Below are 19,771 nucleotides of genomic sequence, written 5' to 3'. Positions count from 1 at the left end.
AGGGACTACTGCTGTTTAAGACAGAATCTCTGTCCATGCTTGGGATTTTTAAAATATTTTTTTTAAGTGCACTCAGAAAACCCATACTCTACCCCAATGTTTCCCAACCTTTGGTCTCCAGCTGGTTTCAGACTACAATTCCCATCATCCCTGACCACTGGTCTTGCCAGCTAGGGAAGATGGGAGTTGTAGTCCAAAAGCAGGAGGAGACCCAAGGTTGGGAAACACTGCTCTACCCTATCCTTTAAAAAGTGAGGTGAGCAAGAGAGCATGGAACAGCCTTCTCCAGTCTGCAGGCCCACAGGTATTAGGACTACAACTCCCATCAGCACCAATGCTTACGGTTGATGGGAATTATAGTCCAGCAACACCTGAATGGCAACATGTTGAGGAAGTTTGGCATATTGTGAGTTGCATGTATTGGACCCCTAGGCCCCTTGAAAGCAATGTTGGGCCCGCATTGAAACCAGGAGATCTGAGCCAGGAGGTCCCCGGTTCAAATCTTGCCTTAGCTGCAGACTCACAAGGTAACGCTGCAATATACTATCTCTGGATAAAGGTTGGCTGAGATCTTCCATGAGATAGGACTAATGCAAAGTTGACTTACCCTTTGTCACTGCAACCTCATTCACCTTCATGCCTAGCCTGTTGGTTTTCTGTAGACATCTGGTTGGCCATTATGGGAAACAGCATGCCAATTAGATAGGCAGTCTTCGGTCTGGTCCAGCAGGTTTGCTATGTTATTATGAACCCCTATTCTCTAAGCCTCAGCAATCACCATGTCTGTACAGTATCAGGATAATAACATTTGCCTACCTTACGGGACTCTTAGAGGGATTACTGAGATAGTGGGAAGTGCTTTAAACACTTCAAATGCACTACATACATGCAAGTTATTAATATTCTGTTGCCATTGTAGTGAAGGAAATGAATTCTCTGCTACTTGGCCTTTCTAGACAAGTTTTTGTTGTTCCAGTTTTATTATTTATTTATTGGAAGGGCCGTTGTGCCCTAGGGCAACAAAAAATTCCTAAGGCTCCAATTTCTGTTGTGCATACTTCTTACCTTGACACGAAAACAAGTCCTCTTGGTACTCATATTGAAACAGTTGTTTTTACGTTTATGGTTTTTTCCAAATAGCTTTTTCCAACATCCCTTACCCAGGCTTCTTTGTTTTGTTTAGGCCAACTGCAAGCAAACGCGTATTGTGAGAACCCAGACATTGTATTAATTGGAAATAAAGCTGACCTGTCAGATCAGAGAGAGGTCAATGAGAGACAAGCGAAAGATCTAGCAGACAAATACGGGTAAGCCCAGTCAGTTACAGGAATCTTAACATGAATGAAAGGCTTCAAGCCTCCTTAAAGCTCCCCTATGGAAGGTAATTAAGTGTATACTTCAACTTTCTAACTAACATCCATGGTCATGCCCTAAGGCTTCACATACATTTTTCTCTCCTGGGATGCACCGTACTGCTAATCTGTATTTATTTTTATACTGCTAATCTGTATTTATTTTTATACTGCTAATCTGTATTTATTTTTATACTGCTAATCTGTATTTATTTTTATACTGCTAATCTGTATTTATTTTTATTTATTTCCATGTATTTATTTTTATTTATTTCCATGTATTTATTTTTATTTAAAAAATGTTAAATTGGTTAGTATTTAGATTCCACCTAAACATTAGGAAGAACTTCCTGACAGTAAGAGCTGTTCGGCAGTGGAATTTGCTACCAAGGAGTGTGGTGGAGTCTCCTTCTTTGGAGGTCTTTAAGCAGAGGCTTGACAGGCATTTGTCAAGAATGCTTTGATGGTGTTTCCTGCTTGGCAGGGGGTTGGACTGGATGGCCCTTGTGGTCTCTTCCAACTCTATGATTCTATGATTTGGAATGTTAATGAAGGTGCAACATGTTATCTCTCTTATACCTTGCTTTCCTGCATAATCTGGTGGCACTGAGTCTTTGTTTTATCTGGTACTCCTAGACCAAGAGTCTCCAATGATAGTTTTAAAAAGAGTTTTGATTTCCACTCCTATTATGTAGGGGGAAGAGCAGGGCAAAGTCAAAGCAGGCCTTTTTAGGCATGCCTAGGGAATGATCTGAAGGTCTGTGATGTGGTTCTGTTGATGTAAAAGCAATTTTGTATTGAGGGAAGGCCTCCTGGGATCTGCGGATAAGTTGTCCCTCGAAGGAAGAGCTGGGTAGACATTTTCGTTAATGACCCCATTTTTAAAATGTCCCACCTGACAAAGATTTTTGGTGTTTTCCTCTGCTAGCATCCCATACTTTGAAACGAGTGCAGCTACCGGCCAGAATGTGGAAAAAGCTGTGGAAACGCTCTTGGACTTGATAATGAAACGTATGGAACAGTGTGTTGACAAGAGTCAAGTCTCAGACACAGCCAACGGAGGAAATTCAGGGAAGCTGGCAGCAGCAAAATCAGAAGAGAAGAAATGTGCTTGTTGATTTAGCTCCTCAGACAGAGGGGAACGAACAAGGAATCGTCCTATCCGAAAATAGCAGACCCAACCAACCACCAAATTCAACCCTGGAAGCTCTTGTGGTCCATATGGGGCAGCTGTTGTTGTCTTAAGCAAGGCCGATTATGTCCGATGCTGAGAGAGTCATGCTTCCATGCTTGCAACAGATGTTATCTGTACAATGTCATCATAGAAAACCCAAAGACCTTCATCTTCTCAATACAACCAGGCCAGTAAATAGAGGAAAGCCTTGCTTATATTGGGGAGAGGGTTGTTGAAATGTTAAATGATCAATGAATCACACATGTAGGCCCACTCAATCACTTCTAGTCCTGTTGCCTTCTATTACAATATACATTATGCATTTGCTACAGATGGTTTATAAAAAGCAAATGGATATTAATGTACAGTAGCTTATCATAAATGTCTTTGTATTTTATTTTTTGTTAATACCAAGCAGTCATTGCTGTTGCATTCAGCTGACTGATGTCCCTGATGATCTCAGAATATTGCATCCTCTTCCAGGATAAAACTGAGGACCTGTGTAACATTGGAACTGATTGCCAAGTGGAATTGGAGGGGTGTGGGCTAAAAGAGGAAGGGGATGTCCAGGAATTCTAGCACAGTGGTAGGAAGGGGCAGGTGCATACTGCAATGAAGCTTTTTTCCCCTCTAAACCAAAAGGTATTGTCCATGCTTCAGACACCAAGGCCAGCATTGTCTCCCAAGAACGTGGGCAACAGAATGACGAACGCTTTCTCTGGTGACACTGTAATTGCTTTAAAGGAGTCTCTTTCCTCAGGTAAAGAGAAGACCAGTCCATATGAATGCAGTTAGCTTTTCTAATTAATCTTCTTCCCTCAATGCATTAATTTTTTTTTATCTTTGTTTTACAAGTGGGCCACCTAATAAACGTAAAACAGTTGAATGCTGCTTTGGAGAATGGAGCGTCACCAAAGCAAAACCTTTATTAAATATATAATATATGGCTGGCACTTGGGAGCATTTACAATTGGCAAGGTAGGCTTAGGAACAGAGCATCAAAGGGTGATTCTGTTACTGTAGCTACGCTGCCAGCTGTTGAGTGGTGCCAAATTGTTCTTTAAAGCCAAAGGTTGTCATAGGGCTGTGATGTATTAAAACGTATCATTTGAAATAAAAAATCAGGTGTGTACCATTCTTACATGGTGCCACGTTAAAACAAAGTATATATTGGTAAAGTCCTAGAGCTATATGGCTGTTCCAGCTTTGGCCCTGAAGCCAGCAAGATCCTACTGGGGAAAACTGGAGAAGAGACTTTAAGCACCATGTGGTCTTTGCTTTATGGGCCAAACTATTGGTCCATAGTTTTATTCAGGATTCCTGCAGAGGTGATCTTGTGCAGTACAAGGGCAAGAGGGTATCTGGGCAGCCCAGTTAATGTATAAAGCTGAAACTGTAACAACATGGAGAGTTGGAAGATGACATTAAGAAGAAATGATACGGAGGAGTTAGGCTTGCTTGCCAAAAATCATACTTCATAGGTGAAGAATTCTGAGGTGCCCGCTCTGAGATCTGCCCCCTTCATCCCTTGCTTATTAAGATGGCTCAGTTGATGGACTCTTGCTGCAGAGCCTCCAAATCCTGAAGCCAATATGAGCATATGGTAGTCTGTGGGAAAGAACTGTTGCACTAACAAGTTCCTCAAGGAAGGAGCAGGGGGGGTGCATGGAAAACTGCAGCTGCTAGAATGCTGCACACGGAGATTCTGCCTGACCTGCAGCAAGCAATTGACAGGGCATCTTTCAGAAAGAAAGAAAAACCCCAGTGGTATTTTTAACTGGTAGAACCGTTCATAAAACCTAGTAGCTATGCTTTTGGAATTTTATATTTTTGCATGCTATTTTTTTTGGTGAAACAAAGGTGAAACAACATACCGCATGGGCTGTTAACGGTTCAGCACAAGAGCAGCTTTTCCTCCCTTTCCATCTCATAACTGACTGCTTTTTTTTAATTCTGAGGACCATTAGTGAGACTTCTCAAGCACCCTATTTTAGGAAGCCCAGCTTTCCTTCTTTTCCCCCCATGCTGCATTTACTGTAAACTCCCTGTAAAATTTGGAGATGTCTTATTTGAGAGGAACCCCTCTGTACTTTTAATAGCTGCATGTTGGGGGGATTTTGGTAAGCGTGGTTTCCTGTTAAGGACTAGAGTCCAGGATTACTATTTTTCCTCTTACAATGGGGTGGAGAATCTGTAGACCTCCACATATGATAGCTGGAGATCCATGGGTTCCCCATTTCTGGACATCAGGGTACTAAAAACTGCTGAATCCCAAGTGGTCTGTTGTGTTTGGCATAGTAAGAATCTATATGAGGTTTTCAGCAGTGCCTGTGCCGATTTCATTCCACAGCACATCACTCATCTTTTGCGGCACCTTCCCGGTGACTCCCCCCTCCCCATCTCATCAGAGCTGGAAATGAGAAGGAGCAGGAAGGGTCAGAATGACACCAGGCCCCTTTATGTAGGAAACTTATCTTGCCCTCGCAGTTCTTACATTGGCTGCTTGACAAAATGAGCCTACGTACAACAGAGTACTTAAAACAGGCCATCTGTGGTTCATTGATCAACAATTGCCAGGGGGCACAGAAAAGTTGGTATGAAAATAAAGAGGTAATTCCAGGCTTCCTTCTCCCTTTTTAAAAAAATGTTGATTAAAACGACGGAGTCTCTTGGAATGTGTGCAGTGAAATGTAGCTTCGTTTTGTGTGTGCTGGCATGGGAGACATCATTTTTCACTGTCCCCCCGTAGGGTCCCAACAGGAACGCTACAACTCCTCAGGCGCTTTTGCGGTGCTTTCTTTTGAGTGCTTTCAAATAATCGGCCAAAGCATTCCCCAGTCACCTCTGCAATATGGCACCACACGCTTGATGAGTTGTTCATACTTAATAGATGAGGAGAGAATTAACTCTGCCCTGGTGTCCCGGGAATATCCATTTATCCTATTGCAAGAGCATGGAGGAGTTTATCAATGTGGTTCTGCGTGACGGTCCTTTTAGGATAAGTCCTTGGAGGAGGGAAAGTGTATCCAATTGGATTCACGTGAGAAAATTGAGTGTTACTGAGTGGTAACAGATATGTGGTGCACCTTAAAAAGGGTATTCGATCAATACTTTATAAGGGAAGCCCATTCTCTCCAAATGTGTCTTTGTAAATTTGTCTTAAGACCCTTGTCTTAGATCTACCAACTGCTAAGTTCACACCAACACTTAAAGCTGGTGTGGTATTGCTAAAGCAGGGATAAGGGACCTCTGGCCCTCTGGATGTTGTAGGTATACACCTCTCCCTCACTGGCACCAGCATGAACATTAGTCTGGGATAATAGGAGTTGGACTCTCAACAACATCTGGAAGGGGGCAGGTTTCCTGCATCTGTGCCAGAGCTGCAATCTGAAGTCTCCTTTTCCTAGAAAGCAAATGGTAGTCTACTGTGAAACTGAATGAAAAGGACACCCCAATTTTTTTCTTGGTAACCTCCTCGCAATTCCACATTAGGATCAGTACTTTTGTGGGCCAGGTGTGGAACCTTCTGCGGCTTTTTTCAGGAGCATGAGTCTTGCATGGTTCTGTCTGCCTCCCCTTAGACATTTATTTTTTTCTTTATCTCATTCCAGCACTTACGTTGGGAAATGTCAAGCCAGGTAAAACATAATATTGAGTCAAGCTGTATGTACAACAGTTATAGAAGCGAAGCAAAAAAGGCCAAGCTTTCACAGGAAGGGACAAAAATGGGTGGGAGGTGGGTAGGGCCCTGCTATCATGTGGCAAGCGAGTGTGTGTGTGTGCTCTGCAAGAAACACATTTTAATTTTGACTCTGCTGTACTATGACCTGCCTTCCCATTTCATATCATCTATATAAGACAAGGCCTGTACTTGGGTGGGGAGATTAGGTCGTCCCAAGTTGTACAGACATTCTTGCACTTTAAATTTAAAAACAAAATAAAACCGAAGCATTCCTCTCTCCACTCGTTCAGAGAAAGGCAAGTTGCATCACTTATGTTCTACCCTTATTTTCGGAACACCAATTTACATAGATTCTTTATGAAGCATCTCCTATAACTGCCTGTCCTCCCTGCACAATAGGGCTTTCAGTGTAAATAATCCGAGGTACTTTGCCTAAGCATATTTATTGAAATGATCCTTTTCAGATTTTGTATCCTTTGCCTTCCTGACTTAACACTAGCAACCTTCTAATTGATCAATTGCTTTTTAAAATAAAATAAAAAAAAGTTTTCTCTGTTAGATTATTCTGAGCATGTTTTACGTTGGTCTATGCGGCAGGTCTGTACATGTTAAAAGATTTACATTCTTGAACGTGGACATTTTGTATTGTACGTCTCTCGATAGACTGCGATGCCAGCATAACAATGTCAGTCATTACTTTGTTGTACCAAAGTACCTGTGGCTTTAAAACTAAATATCTATATATTATATACATACACATTGTCAACTTTTATTAACTAGTGTCTGGGTTTGTACAATATGGTCAAGGAATGTAATCTTGTGGTTTCATATCTGCACTGTCCTTTTGAAAATTAAAATAATATGTTTTTAATCAGTGTTGGGCTGTTGAAGCGCAAAATCAGGAAAGTGTGTGTGTGTGAGAGAGAAAGATCACTATGTTTTACAACAGTGTTGGGGAACCTCAGGCCTAGCGCCCAGTGTGGCCCAGGAGGCCTTTGTACCTGGCCCTCGGAACCCTCTTAAGGCCACACCCCTCCTCCCTAGGCCACACCTCTCACTATCCCTGCCTTACACCTCAAATTATTCTTTTCATGACTGGACTGTGTCACTGAAATCTAATATGCCTCTTGCATGGCTGGATGAAGAACAGAGAGAGATGTGTGAGAAACTAGCCTACTGTATGTGCAAAGGTAAAAAATGCATTTGATCCACCAGCATTTGACGCCTGGAAGGCTGGGAAGAAGGCTGAAAAAGATTTCAGACTGAAAAAGATTAAGACTTCAGGGATGCATTCCAGTCCAGCAAGTGCGTGGCTGGGGAGAGAGCGTGGTCTGCAAAGAAGAGCCAGATAGAGAGGTCTGGAATGTGGCTTTTGCCCCCTGAGGTTCCCCAATATTTGCTTATGGAATATTCACAATTTAAGGGCTCCCGACTAACATCAGTTCTCTGGGCAGCTTGCGGATCAAGCAATAAAATGCAGTGCTGCATCATTAGTTTCCACTGGTGTAATAGGACTTGGGTTTCCTCTCCTCTACACTGTGTGCCTCCCAATCAATCAATAAATCAGTGTTTATTACAGCAAACAGCCAGCATACTAAAACCAGAATTTCTGCATAGTTTGCCTCCCAATCGTCTCCAGAAGGTCCGTCAACCTCCCAGAGCTGGTTTCAAGGGCACACAGGAGGATGGAGGGGACAAGAGGAAGAGGAAATTCTGTTGCATGCATGAAAGTCCCTCGCATCAGCAGGTCCGCAGCATTGGGTATGGGCCCAGTATGTACACATTCAAAACTCAACAGCAGTAGCTGTCATATGGTAAGCCTGTGTTGGCTGTACCACTTCAGGTGGAGTCTAATCTGATGGTCCATTAAAAAGAATTCCCTGCTTGTAGAAAATTGGCATATCTTCCATTCTCCTCCCCCCCCCTCCATTCTGCATTTTACCCATGTCTCTATCTACCCCTATCTAATGGAATAAAATTGATACATTAGGTTATACAATGCCAGAAACCAAGGGTGGGATCTTCCATAACAGACGGGTTTCCCTTACATCCTCAGGTTGCTGTCTTGAGCATATTTATACTACCTAGATTCGGTCGAATAGAGAAGGATTTGAGGGCATGAATAGCTCATCTCTCATCTTTCAAGGCTTCTGCAAATTCCCAAAATTAGTTTCCAAGCCTGAGTCTGGAGGATTTCATTGGCATCTTCAGTTCCAGCAGATCCCCACCCCCTCTTCCTCCAAAAGAACCTTTGCAAACACTTCAAACAAAGCCTAGCCTCTTTAGGGTATGTGGTTATAGCTATTTTAGGGATTTTAAATTGCTGGACTTTGCAGCAACATTGCTTTAGAGGCACCTGTTCTAAACTTGGCTCGTAATGAAGTTTTTTTTTTTTTGGTGGGAGGGGCAGAGGAGTTTTAGTAGAAGCACATGGATGTTTGCCTTCCATATGTTTTCCAAATTCAGCTGTGTTGAATGGCAGGCTACCAGTACTATTTGATGTTCTAATTTGCCAGATTTCTGATTCCTGGGGGCAGCTCAGCAAGCTTCACGCTGGGATTACTCAATAAGTCATGAGCAAGTGTGTAGGAGAGCTGCTTGTAAATCTTTAATAGCAGTAGTGATTCCAAAGTTTCAAATGACTGAAATGCATTTAAAATGGGGAGCATCCAATGTTTCTATTTGCCTCTGAAAAACAGGAGGACATATTTGAAAGTAGGAAGTCAATAGGGGCAATATGTTGGATTCAGCTAAGGAAACGTCCCTGTTGGGAAATAATTCAGTGTCTCCCTCCATGAGCACAATTGTAGTCCCTGAGTAGATGCTTTAAAATAAAATTGGAAACACCACACCATCTGATTTTGGGGTGCCCCCATGTAAATTTGGCCCTAAATCTGGAATGCCATCCAAATGACTCAAATCCATGACTCAAAAAGTGCAAACTTCTATACTCGCTTCATTGCTGTTAAATCATATACCTGGACCCCCCCCCAAAAAAAGGGTGGGTTCAGGTTAAAGGAGAGCAGCTCATCAGACACAGCATGAAGGATGTTTTTGAGAAGATGCACTCCAGTAGGCTTTGCAGTTTGTAATTTCAAATGGAGTCTAATTAAATAAATCACTTCCTCTTGACAAGAGGGCAACACAGCTGGTAAGGAACTAGCAGACCTGCACAACTTGTGATGCCCCCCCACCGGCTCTCTAAGACACAAAGAATTTGGGTTGCATAGTTAATTTTTGCATCCCTACCTGTAAGTCTGTGCGTACTTATTTAGAAATCAATCCCGCCGAACTTGGTAGGGCTTTGTTCTCAGTAAAGGAGTGTATAGCACTGAGCTGCAATGATTTTCACACCAGATCTGTATAATAAAGAATAAGGTCCGTAGCTCCGTCATAGAGTGGCTTTGCATGCAAAAAGTCCCTGGCCCAATTCCTGGTGTCTCAAGGTAGGGCTGGGGAAAGCTCCAGCTTAAATTCCTATAGAGACACTGTTGAAGGAGCCAGGCAAGTTCCTTGTTAATGACCCTAAGTATGGGTGGCACTGTGGTCTAAACCACAGAACCTAGGTCTTGCTGATCAGAAGGTCCGTGGTTCGAATCCCCGTGACGGGGTGAGCTCCCGTTGCTCGGTCCCAGCTCCTGCCAACCTAGCAGTTCGAAAGCACGCACAAAAGTGCAAGTAAATAAATAGGTACCACCCCAGCGGGAAGGTAAATGGTGTTTCTGTGCACTGCTCTGGTTTTGCCAGCAGCGGCTTAGTCATGCTGGCCACATGACCCAGAAAAACTGTCTGCGGACAAACGCCAGCTCCCTCGGCCTGTAAAGCGAGATGAGCGCCGCAACCCCAGAGTCGTTCGCAACTGGACTTAACTGTCAGGGGTCCCTTTACCTTTACTGGTCATTAGTATAAGAAGGGAAGTTGCTTTGTGCCAGAGGGCAAATGGGTAGGACCCCTCCCTCATCGGGCTGGTAGTGAGAAGGACAAAGGCCAGAGTTGTGTGTGAAGTGAGCAAAAAGCAGGCTGCAGGCAGAAGCTGGGGATCAGAGCCATGCTTGATTCCAACAAGGCTGTGACTATGGGAGAAACAAAGCCTCACAATGTAAAACCCCTTTAAAAAATTTTTAATGCTACAACGGTTGCCGGTTAGTTTTGGGGTTCAATTCAAGATGCTCACCTACGTTTAAAGCTCTAAGCAACTTAGGGTCCAAATATCTGAAACATCTTCTTTCCGATGGACCCTCTTGTGTTAAGATCAGCAGAGGGAGTTCTCTTCATAGTTCCACCTCCCTCAAAAATCCAGAGTGTATCTGTGGTTCAGGAGAGGGCCTAAGTTGTGGAAGTCCCTCCTTGCAGAATGACATCTGGCAACTGCACCGAATGCTAAAGATGCACCTTTTTCTCCTGGCCCTTGACACTCGGGATGCATAATTTTAGGATCCACCCTATTTTGGGGGTGGGCAAGTTGTTTTAAACTGTTTTTGTGGTCCATGTTCAATTGCTGTAACCCACCCTGGTACTTCAAGGCGAAGGGCATGCAATAACCCTCTTCCTGTTCCTAGTGAGGATCAGCCCCACCAGACCTCCATGCAGCATGAATAATATTCTGAAATTTATTCTCTATGAGTTAATGTGTCAAGGCAGTGAACATTCATCACTGGTGGGGAATAGTCACAGAGCTACAGTCGATAAATAAATAAATAAGAAGCTGCCCAGTCTCCCTTGAAGCTCCTCCTCCACATCTGACTCCACTTCTTTCATTGGACAGCCATCCTGTGGTTCCATCTGCATTAACAGAAGACCAAACATGATGTGACGGGCGGCGGGCGGAGGGTGGGTAGACTTTTCTCTCTCCCCTATGCATCATATTTCAAAGAGAACTGCATGGAAGAGTAATCCATGAAATGAAGTCAACAAAACTGGGATCCTTCCGGTGGATCTGCAGAAAAATTGGCCTGTGCTTCATGGAGATGCTTCACTTATGGAGTCTGGAAATCATGGTGTATGGTGTACTTCCGTCAAGCCTGGTGAAGAAAAGAAGATTACAGGTGAGCCATACATCCAATTGCAGATAAAACATAACTTTGGGAAAATGAATCCTGTGCCAGTACTCTGCAGTGAGTCAATAACTTAAGAATAGCCTTAAGAACTGTCGTCATCATGCTGTAGAAAATAGATCAATGGTCCATCTAATTCAGCCAACTGCTTGCCAAGACAGCCCAGCTTCATCCCCCAGGGAGATTTGCTAGTACAACCCAATTGAACTATCTACCTGCTCCAGCATCTTGTAATAATTTGATAGCTCACTTGGTTAGAGTGTGGTCCTGATTAACACCGAGGTTGCAAGTCTGATCCCCTAAGGGACAGCTGCACATTCCTGCATAGCAGAGGGTTGGACTAGATCAGGCATCCCCAAACTTCAGCCCTCCAGATGTTTTGGACTACAATTCCCATCTTCCCCAACCACTGTTCCTGTTAGCTAGGGATCATGGGAGTTGAAGGCCAAAACATCTGGAGGGCCGCAGTTTGGGGATGCCTGGACTAGATGATCCTCTGGATATCTCCCAACTCTGTTTCTGTGATCAGTTGTGAATACTCTCTTTGAAAACGGAGACTGAATTTAGCTTTCATGGGTAGTAGCTATTAGAACTATCTGGAGGAGAGAGAACCTCCCCAACTACATTCATTTTTCAAGGCAAGCCAACCATACCTGAACGTGACATTCTGAAGGTGAATTTCTGGGCTAGTATCATGGGGAACATGTGGCCTTCCAAATGATGTTGGACTCCAACTCCCAGCATCTCCAGCATGGCCAATGGTCAAGAATGTTGGGAGCTGTAGCCCACCAACATCTGGGTGGTCACAGCTTCCCCACTCCTGCATTGTAACTTTGAGGAACCTTTAGATGTATGCAAGTGACTGGAGAGTAAAGGCACACTCAATAGCCTTCCATCATTTATAGCACAGCAATTGAGAGACTGAAGAGCGAGCAAGGAAGATCTGATGCAAATCTCACATCTGCCATAAGCTCAGTGGGTGGCTTTATGGAACCCGCTATTATCTTAGCCTCGGGGCATCTTCTGCAATATGAAGGCACCAGAGGGTTGTTGTAACCATTACTGAGATAAAGACATGCCTTGAATATTTGTGAACTGTCCATAAATGTGAAATGTTAGTAGGTAGTAGGTCTGCCCTGGAACCATCTAAAACTGTTGCACATGTTGTGAAATATTCTGTTCTCTGCAGCTACATCCAGATGTAACACCAGACTGTGGCTGGGTATTGAATCTGAACCAAGTTCAATCTAGCACCTCCAATTGAGCTGGGAGAGGCCCCAGGTCTGAAATTCTGGAGAGCTGCTGACAGCCAATGCAGTCCAGGGATGGGGAACCTGTAGCCCCCTCAGATGTTGTTGGACTCTATCTCCCATGATCCCCAGCCAGCATGGCCAATGACCAGGGATGATGGGAGTTGTGGTCCAGCAACATCCAGAGGGTCACAGATTCTCCATTCTTGGTACCGAGCTATTTTGACTCAGTAGAAGGCAAGTTCCTATATCCCTGCTGGTGCTTAGAATCTGAAGTAGAGTACAGGCAGCCAAGGATAGAAATCTCATGCCAGCATCCCCCATTATTCTCTTTAGCCTTGTTCTTAGAAGCCAATCTCTCTCCCTGCCTTTCAGAAAGCAGAGCAGATGGACTGCTTATTAATAACCGAGGAAAGCAAACCAAGTGGCTGGCCTGTAATAGACACCCACATGCTCTGCATCAGTCAGAACAGAAGGATGGGCAAGACGGATGGACCTTGGATGAACTAGCAACAGATCACAAGGAAAGAAAGCCACGCTTCAGAACCAATCAGCAAATGAAAAGCTGTGATGAATTTGCACGCAACATCCATCAGCATGGCGGGCCTCTTGCACACATTCATTTTTATCTGCCCTTTTGAAATGGAACCAAGAGTTCATGTGGCTTCAGTGGCAGCCTGCAGGCAATTTCACTTGTACTTCGTTTGGATGGCTTGACCAAAGAGCGCATCATGCCAAAATGGCACTGAGGAAGACACCCTTTCCTCCAATAGCTGGCCGACGCCAATAAGCCATGGGGCTTGCACAGTTCCTGTGCAAAGTAACAGACTGCCTGAGTTTGGACTGTGACAGCAAACAAATGTTATCAGCTGCCTTTTAAAGATCTTGCCACTTTGTGAAGAAAGACGTCCCTCGGTATCTAGGCGATGAATTGCTTCCTCACTAAATAGATTGGAATAGAGCGCAAAACACCAGATAGTTTCAATTTTGCATTGTACTAGAACAGGCATCTCCAAACTTCTGCCCTCCAGCTGTTTTGGACTACAATTCCCATCTCCCCCAACCACTGGTCCTGTTAGCTAGGGATCATGGGAGTTGAAGGCCAAAACATCTGGAGGGCCGCAGTTTGGGGATGCCTGTACTAGAAGGATATAATCCATGCAGTGATGTCAGTGAATGTCTTGCGTGAGTGTCTGGAGGCGGTTGGAGGGTGGATGGTGGTTAACGGATTGAGGTTGAATCCAGACAAGACAGAAGTACCATTTCTGGGGGATAAGGGGTGGGCAGGGGTGGGGAATTCCCTGGTCCTGAATGGGGTAACTGTGCCCCTACAGGACCAGATGCGCAGCCTGGGGCTAGCTGTGTTTTTTGCCGCAGGTGAACCCTCAAGAGTGGTGTCATTGAGGCTCCCAGCCTGCATGTGTATATAAATGCGTCGGGGTGGGGGTGCGCCAAACTGGGTCTTTGACCCAGGTGAAATAAAGCCTAGTTTCACCCCTGGTCTATGTCGAGAACAGAGAATACAGTATGTGGCCTCCCAGATGTCATTGGACTGGAACAACCATCATTCTTGATCATTGACCATATTGGCTGGCACTGGTTTTCTGTGGCGAGGGGCCTCTGCAGTGCCAGAAACAAAACATGATGTAGGAGATGCTCGATGCCACATGTTTTCTTTTACACTATTTTTTCCATCCTCTCTAAAAGCTCAGAAATTCACGACCAGGGGAGAGATTGGGGCAGGGGAACTCAGGTGATCTCAATACACTGCTGCTTAAATATCCAAACGAAAAGCAATTGCATAACAAGAAAACTGCTGGATTGCTATTTTGAAAAAAGTCTTACTTTGCTGAAACAGCTTTAGAGGCCTTTGGTCTCGACTGGCTGGAATAGAATTCCACTTTGTACTTTAGTTCTTTGTTCTGGAAGTGGGAGGTAAGAATACACATGGTTTATTTCATCCGAGTGCAAAATATTAAGCGAAGTCAGGTAGAGTACATGCCAAATTCATTTATCTAAATGGTAGTGAAAACTTTCAACTAGACAATAAGCTTGGTTAAATGATGATAATAATAATTTTATTTATTAAATTTCTATACAGTGGTACCTCGTGTTGCATAACCTCCAGGTTACGGAATCTTTGGGTTACAGCCGCGGCAAACCCGGAAGTGTATACTTCCGGGTTTTGCCGCGCGCGCATGCGCAGAAGCGCTCTGTGCATCGCAAGTGTGTGTGCAGAAGGGCGCCTCCAGTTACGAAGTTTTTGGGATACGGCCAGGCCTCCAAAATGGATCCCGTTCATAACCGGAGGTACCACTGTACTGCCCTTCATCTGAGGATCACAGGGAAGTTCACAATATAAAAATACCATGCCGTCCATACAACCCATACCATGGCAACAAATGAAAACAATACCCTCCACAGTTTGAAAGGCCATAGATTGTTTAATTAGCCAAAAGCCTGGGAGAAGGGGAATGCTTTTGGCTAGCACCTGAAGATGTGTAACAAATGCATCAGGCGAGCATCTCAGGGAAGAGTATTCCACAAACAGAGGGCCTTTTGCATAGTGTTAACAAGGAAATGGGATGCTACCAGGAAGGAGGAAATGCTGATTGTAGGAACTGTTAAGTTTCAGTAACACTCCAGCACCCCTGAGATGCTACAAACCCAGTTAGATGAACAAAGAGCAGTACCGTCTGTTTGTCTATAGCAAAACTCTTAAAATTCCACTCCTTCAGAATTTCACATACTATAGAAACCCAGGAAAGTTTAGCACAGCTTTTGCACCAATGTGGGAATTTACTAGTTGCACTGAACTTTCTCTACGAGGAAGCATCAAAAATATAGTTCCACTGCAATGGTTTGAAGTTCCACAGTCCAAAATTACTTGGCCTGCTTAATGAGGAGAACCACTCTCAGTTGTGCAAGAAAAAGCAACTGTAGATTTGTACAACAGGACCACAACATTACCATAAACACCCACACACAGTAATTTCTTTACCTTTGCTTGGAGTATCTCAATCTTTTCTTTCAGCCCTTCTATTCTTTCATCTTGATGTTTCAGTTCGTTGTTCAGTTCTTCAATCTAAAAATAAAATACAATTGGAGAAATACAATTAGCAACAAAATATATCGGATGCAATTTTGTTAAATCACATCCCCAGACCTATGAGAGTAGCCTGGTTTGCACGTCACTTTAAACCATATACCAGTATATACTTAAACTTTAAACCATAGATAAACTTGGTTCAAGGAAACGCTATGTCAAACCATGGCTTAGTTCCCAGCAGCATAACAGCAGGAGCAGAGAAGGACCAAAGTGCCCAGGATTTTAGCAAGTGTACATCAGCATATTACACACCATCACCTTTAATCCATAGTTAATATTAACTATGGTTTAAAGTGATGTGCAAGTGAAGCACTGTTTTCTGGTTCCTCACTTCTCTGAGTATATGACTGGGGTAGATTTCTATACTGTCAGCTTTCTTAAGAGTAGAGAGTACAGTGGTACCTCGGTTTAAGTACACAATTGGTTCCGGAAGTCTGTACTTAACCTGAAGCGAACTTTCCCATTGAAAGTAATGGAAAGTGGATTAATCCGTTCCAGACGGGTCCACGGAGTACTCAACCTGAAGCGAACTTTCCCATTGAAAGTAATGGAAAGTGGATTAATCTGTTCCAGGCGGGTCCGCGGAGTACTTAAACTGAAAGTACTCAAACCGAAGCGTACTTAAACAGAGGTATGACTGTACGTGACATGAGTACTTGTAGGGTCACGTTCTCTTTGCATGTGCAATATTTGAATGTAGATTTGAATACATTTGGCTGGAGTTTCCACCAGTGTAATCCAACACCCCCTTACATTTCCTCTGCTCCAAATACAGCTAAACTAAATGTGGACTCTGTATGGCAATTAGCACCACAAGCTAGTGATTCCGTGCTTTTAAATGTTTCGTTGTAACATTAAAATATATAGGCTGTCGGAAACTGTGTTTGGGGGGGGATATTGGTCTTCTTTTGATTTTGTTATTGCTTTTATTATGTATTTTATGTTTTCATTTTGTATTGTTATGTTGTGAACCACCCTGTATTATTCGGATGGAGGGCAGCATACAAATTTAATAAATATATTAATTAAGAAGACGACGACGACTTAAGAGATTTTTAGCAACGGGGATTGGGCCAGTGCCATCAATTGCCTCCACAGTAAATAGATCCTTGCTTGCCAGCCAGATGAAAAACTCCGACTTCACTGGCTATAATCAAAGTGACAAAATGTTCCTCTCCAGACCTCATCTAAACAGATAGAGTACTGTACATTCAAGTAGCCACCAGTTATCAAACCCGATCAAACTCCATTTAAGCAAGCCTTTCTTAGTGCTGAGATTAATGCAGTCTTCTTGGCCATGGTGACCTATTGGCCAAACTAAGTTACGTAAATAAAAATCTGGAATGCAACTGTTTCTGCAAGTCTTCCCAAGTAAACAGGAAGTGATACTGTTCTTTGACAAATCAAAGATGTGGGATCCTCCACAACAAAATGTACATACCCTTCTAAAGGATACTCCATTCCATGGCCCTCTGTTGTGGTTTTCTATTGTCCCCCAACAGTCAACCAACATTCCATGGCCAGCGAGAATCCTCATTGCTCACTGGGGGGATTTTCCCCTATGAGAAAGATCCCCCCCCAAAGTATTTTTTATTCATCTGCAAACCTTGAGGACTCTCCATGTCCACCGATATTTCCCACTTTTGTGTGTGTGTGTTTTGTTGTGCTGGTTTAGCTGCCTAGAGATCCACACCCAGAGGAACAATTTGCTACTAGGGCATAATTAGAAGGCTCTAACCTGTTGAATCACACCGTGTAAGCTTTGGTGCTGTGAATGGATCATGTGCTCCAAGTGGCTAATTTGCTCCTGAAGTGTTGAGATCTCTGTCTGAACTTTCACACAGCTGGTAGAGAGAAGAAGGGAAAGTAAGGGCGGTTTGCATGTTGGAAAATCACTACAGGGTAGAAAACTGAAGGTTAACAAAGGTGTAGCAATCTATATAAAATCTTCATCAGCATTTTGCCTAGGAATCACAAAGCAAGATGGGTGCTGTTGCACTCAGGTCTTGCTTGTGGGCTTCCCATAAGCAGGGTTTTTTTTTTAGCTGGAACTCGCTAGAACTCAGTGCCGGCATCTCTCCAGTGGGCACCACCGGCCGGCCAGCGGGCGGGCGCAGTCATACCCTGCACCACCCAGCCTGGCCGTAGGGCCGGCCCTGGCCTTTGGCCTCATCCAGCAGGGCTGTCCTTGGTTTTTTACAGATGCCTGGCCTCTTTTTAGGCAAGGGCCCAACACACACAAAACATAATGTTTCACCATTACTGCAAAATAAAAAAATTCCTTCAGTAGCATGCACGAAAGCTCATACCAAAATAAAAACTTAGTTGGTCTTTAAAGTGCTACTGAATGAATTTTTTTTATTTTGCTTCGACTCAGACCAACACGGCTACCTACCTGTAACATTACTGCAAAGTTTGTACTATCTTTGCTATTCAAAAGCTAAAGAAATGCTCATAATTTTTTTTTAAGTCATGTGTTATGTGCAAACCTTGAGGTATTTTCAGCGTTTGACATCATCTCGTGTAGCTTCTTCTTTAAACAACGTTTCTTTTCTTTCAGTGTTTTCTTCTCCTAGGAAACAGCAAAGTCACAAGGCTCTCACACTCGAGGCAATATTGCTTTTTTATGAATAAAGAAGTTTCAGGGTTTCTAAGAATCACTTTGCATTTCCTATTTCTGCTTTCATTTTATGTAATGGTCCAAATTCAACTGCAACATAATTCAGCAAGCCCTCTCCCCCAAAATGATGAGAATTATTGCAGAAGATCTGCCCAGGGCTACACATATGAACTGAGTCAAGCAACCAAGGGCATAATGACATATGCCTCCAGCTAGATCTGAATGAACCACCTGCTTAGCACATAACACTAAACCAGGGAGGAGACTGAGAGGGCATCGCTCCTTCCGGCGCAAGAGTTAAGAAGAGCACTGCGATGCAGGTCAAGGGGGAGGCGTTTCGGGGTGCCCCGACTACTTTGCTGGCATAAGAACAGACGTACGCCATTGCCGGATTCTGATTCGGAATGAGAGGTCATGTTTTAAGCTGTCTCTGCACTGTAAATATTTTGCTCAATAAAATCTTTAAAGACAAATTGGACTCAATCGGAGTTACTCTAGAGTAGCCACGACCACCAAGGTTTATCAAACGATGGCTTGGATATATGTTCAAACCCAGCCCAGAAGCTCGACTATGGTTAACAGTCACTTGTTAGCCAAGGTTTGTAGCTGGTTTATAAACCTTAGTTAATATTAACCCTGGCTTAGCATTACATGCAAGCTCAGACCTCTTCCTTAACTATGGTGAAGGAGCCACCATCCCCTAAAACATTCAGTGGCAAAATAGAGTGTCCTGCATGGAGAGTTCTACTGTAAGAAGGTGGGGTGTAAATGAAATAAATATGGAATAAATATGAAGAAAGAAATATATGCTGGGCTGTTATCTCACTCAACAAATCTCTCCTAGCAGTTGCAAAGCAGGGAAGATTAGCTGAATGAGATTTTTACCAGCAGAAAGACCACCTGACGACTTCATAATAGGCTCGCCAGTTTTCCTCTACTATTTTCCATTGGGAAGAAGCCTCTGGAACTGTTGCAAAGCACTACACATTTAATTATTTCACATTTAAAAGTCTTCTCAATCTGACTCCTTGGCTGAGACTCTATTAATGGAATGTGATCCCATTGACTTCCAAGTTAATAACGGAACAGATGGCGATGCTTGGATTTTAAGTAATATGTTCATTGCAATCACTTCTCATTGCTAATCACTATTTACTATGAAGGAGGTGGTGATTGTTCACTGGCAACGCTGGAAGGATTCTGCAAAAGGGTTTTGCCAGCGTGCTTGAACGATGACAAAGAATGAGAATGGTAGGCGTTTGTAAGCTCCAAAACTCTCTCATAAACAGGCATCTTTCTACTAATTACCAATGGAGCAGCAAGATTTTTTTAAAGGCAAATTAAAGTCTCCTGTTTGCACCCTTGTTAGAAAACAGATTCTCAGCCCTCCCCCATTGTAGAGCAACTGCAAGCACAAGCTGAGGGCCGTGCAAGAATCCTCCCACAACCGGGAAACTTGCAAATATTTGTAGCTTTCCATTTCCGTTGCGAAAATTGCATATTCACTGGTGCAGAGAAATATATTTAACA

General features: G+C 43.4%; 2 protein-coding genes across 5 annotated transcripts in view; one reads left to right on the top strand and one right to left on the bottom strand.

The window, feature by feature from the left end:
- RAB27B (RAB27B, member RAS oncogene family) overlaps positions 1-7,079 on the top strand; it is a 120,858-nt gene extending 113,779 nt beyond the window's left edge. For all 3 annotated transcript variants that reach the window (XM_035100576.3, XM_035100575.3, XM_088653118.1), the window contains 2 exons: positions 1,184-1,307; positions 2,281-7,079. In XM_035100576.3, the coding sequence (XP_034956467.1) occupies positions 1,184-1,307; positions 2,281-2,470 (314 nt within the window). In that variant the 3' untranslated portion in view covers positions 2,471-7,079. The remainder of the gene's footprint in view (positions 1-1,183; positions 1,308-2,280) is intronic.
- Positions 7,080-10,312: 3,233 nt separating this feature from the next.
- CCDC68 (coiled-coil domain containing 68) overlaps positions 10,313-19,771 on the bottom strand; it is a 28,667-nt gene continuing 19,208 nt past the window's right edge. For both annotated transcript variants that reach the window (XM_035100522.3, XM_088653116.1), the window contains exons 8-12: positions 18,111-18,193; positions 17,360-17,465; positions 15,514-15,597; positions 14,358-14,434; positions 10,313-11,229 (exon numbers count right to left, since the gene is read on the bottom strand). In XM_035100522.3, the coding sequence (XP_034956413.3) occupies positions 11,181-11,229; positions 14,358-14,434; positions 15,514-15,597; positions 17,360-17,465; positions 18,111-18,193 (399 nt within the window). In that variant the 3' untranslated portion in view covers positions 10,313-11,180. The remainder of the gene's footprint in view (positions 11,230-14,357; positions 14,435-15,513; positions 15,598-17,359; positions 17,466-18,110; positions 18,194-19,771) is intronic.

This window comes from Zootoca vivipara, chromosome 10, assembly GCF_965207765.1.
Source record: "Zootoca vivipara chromosome 10, rZooViv2.hap1.1, whole genome shotgun sequence".
NCBI lineage: Eukaryota > Metazoa > Chordata > Lepidosauria > Squamata > Lacertidae > Zootoca > Zootoca vivipara.
Note: the sequence above shows the minus strand (reverse complement) of the source record. Positions and strands in the feature narration are given on the sequence as shown.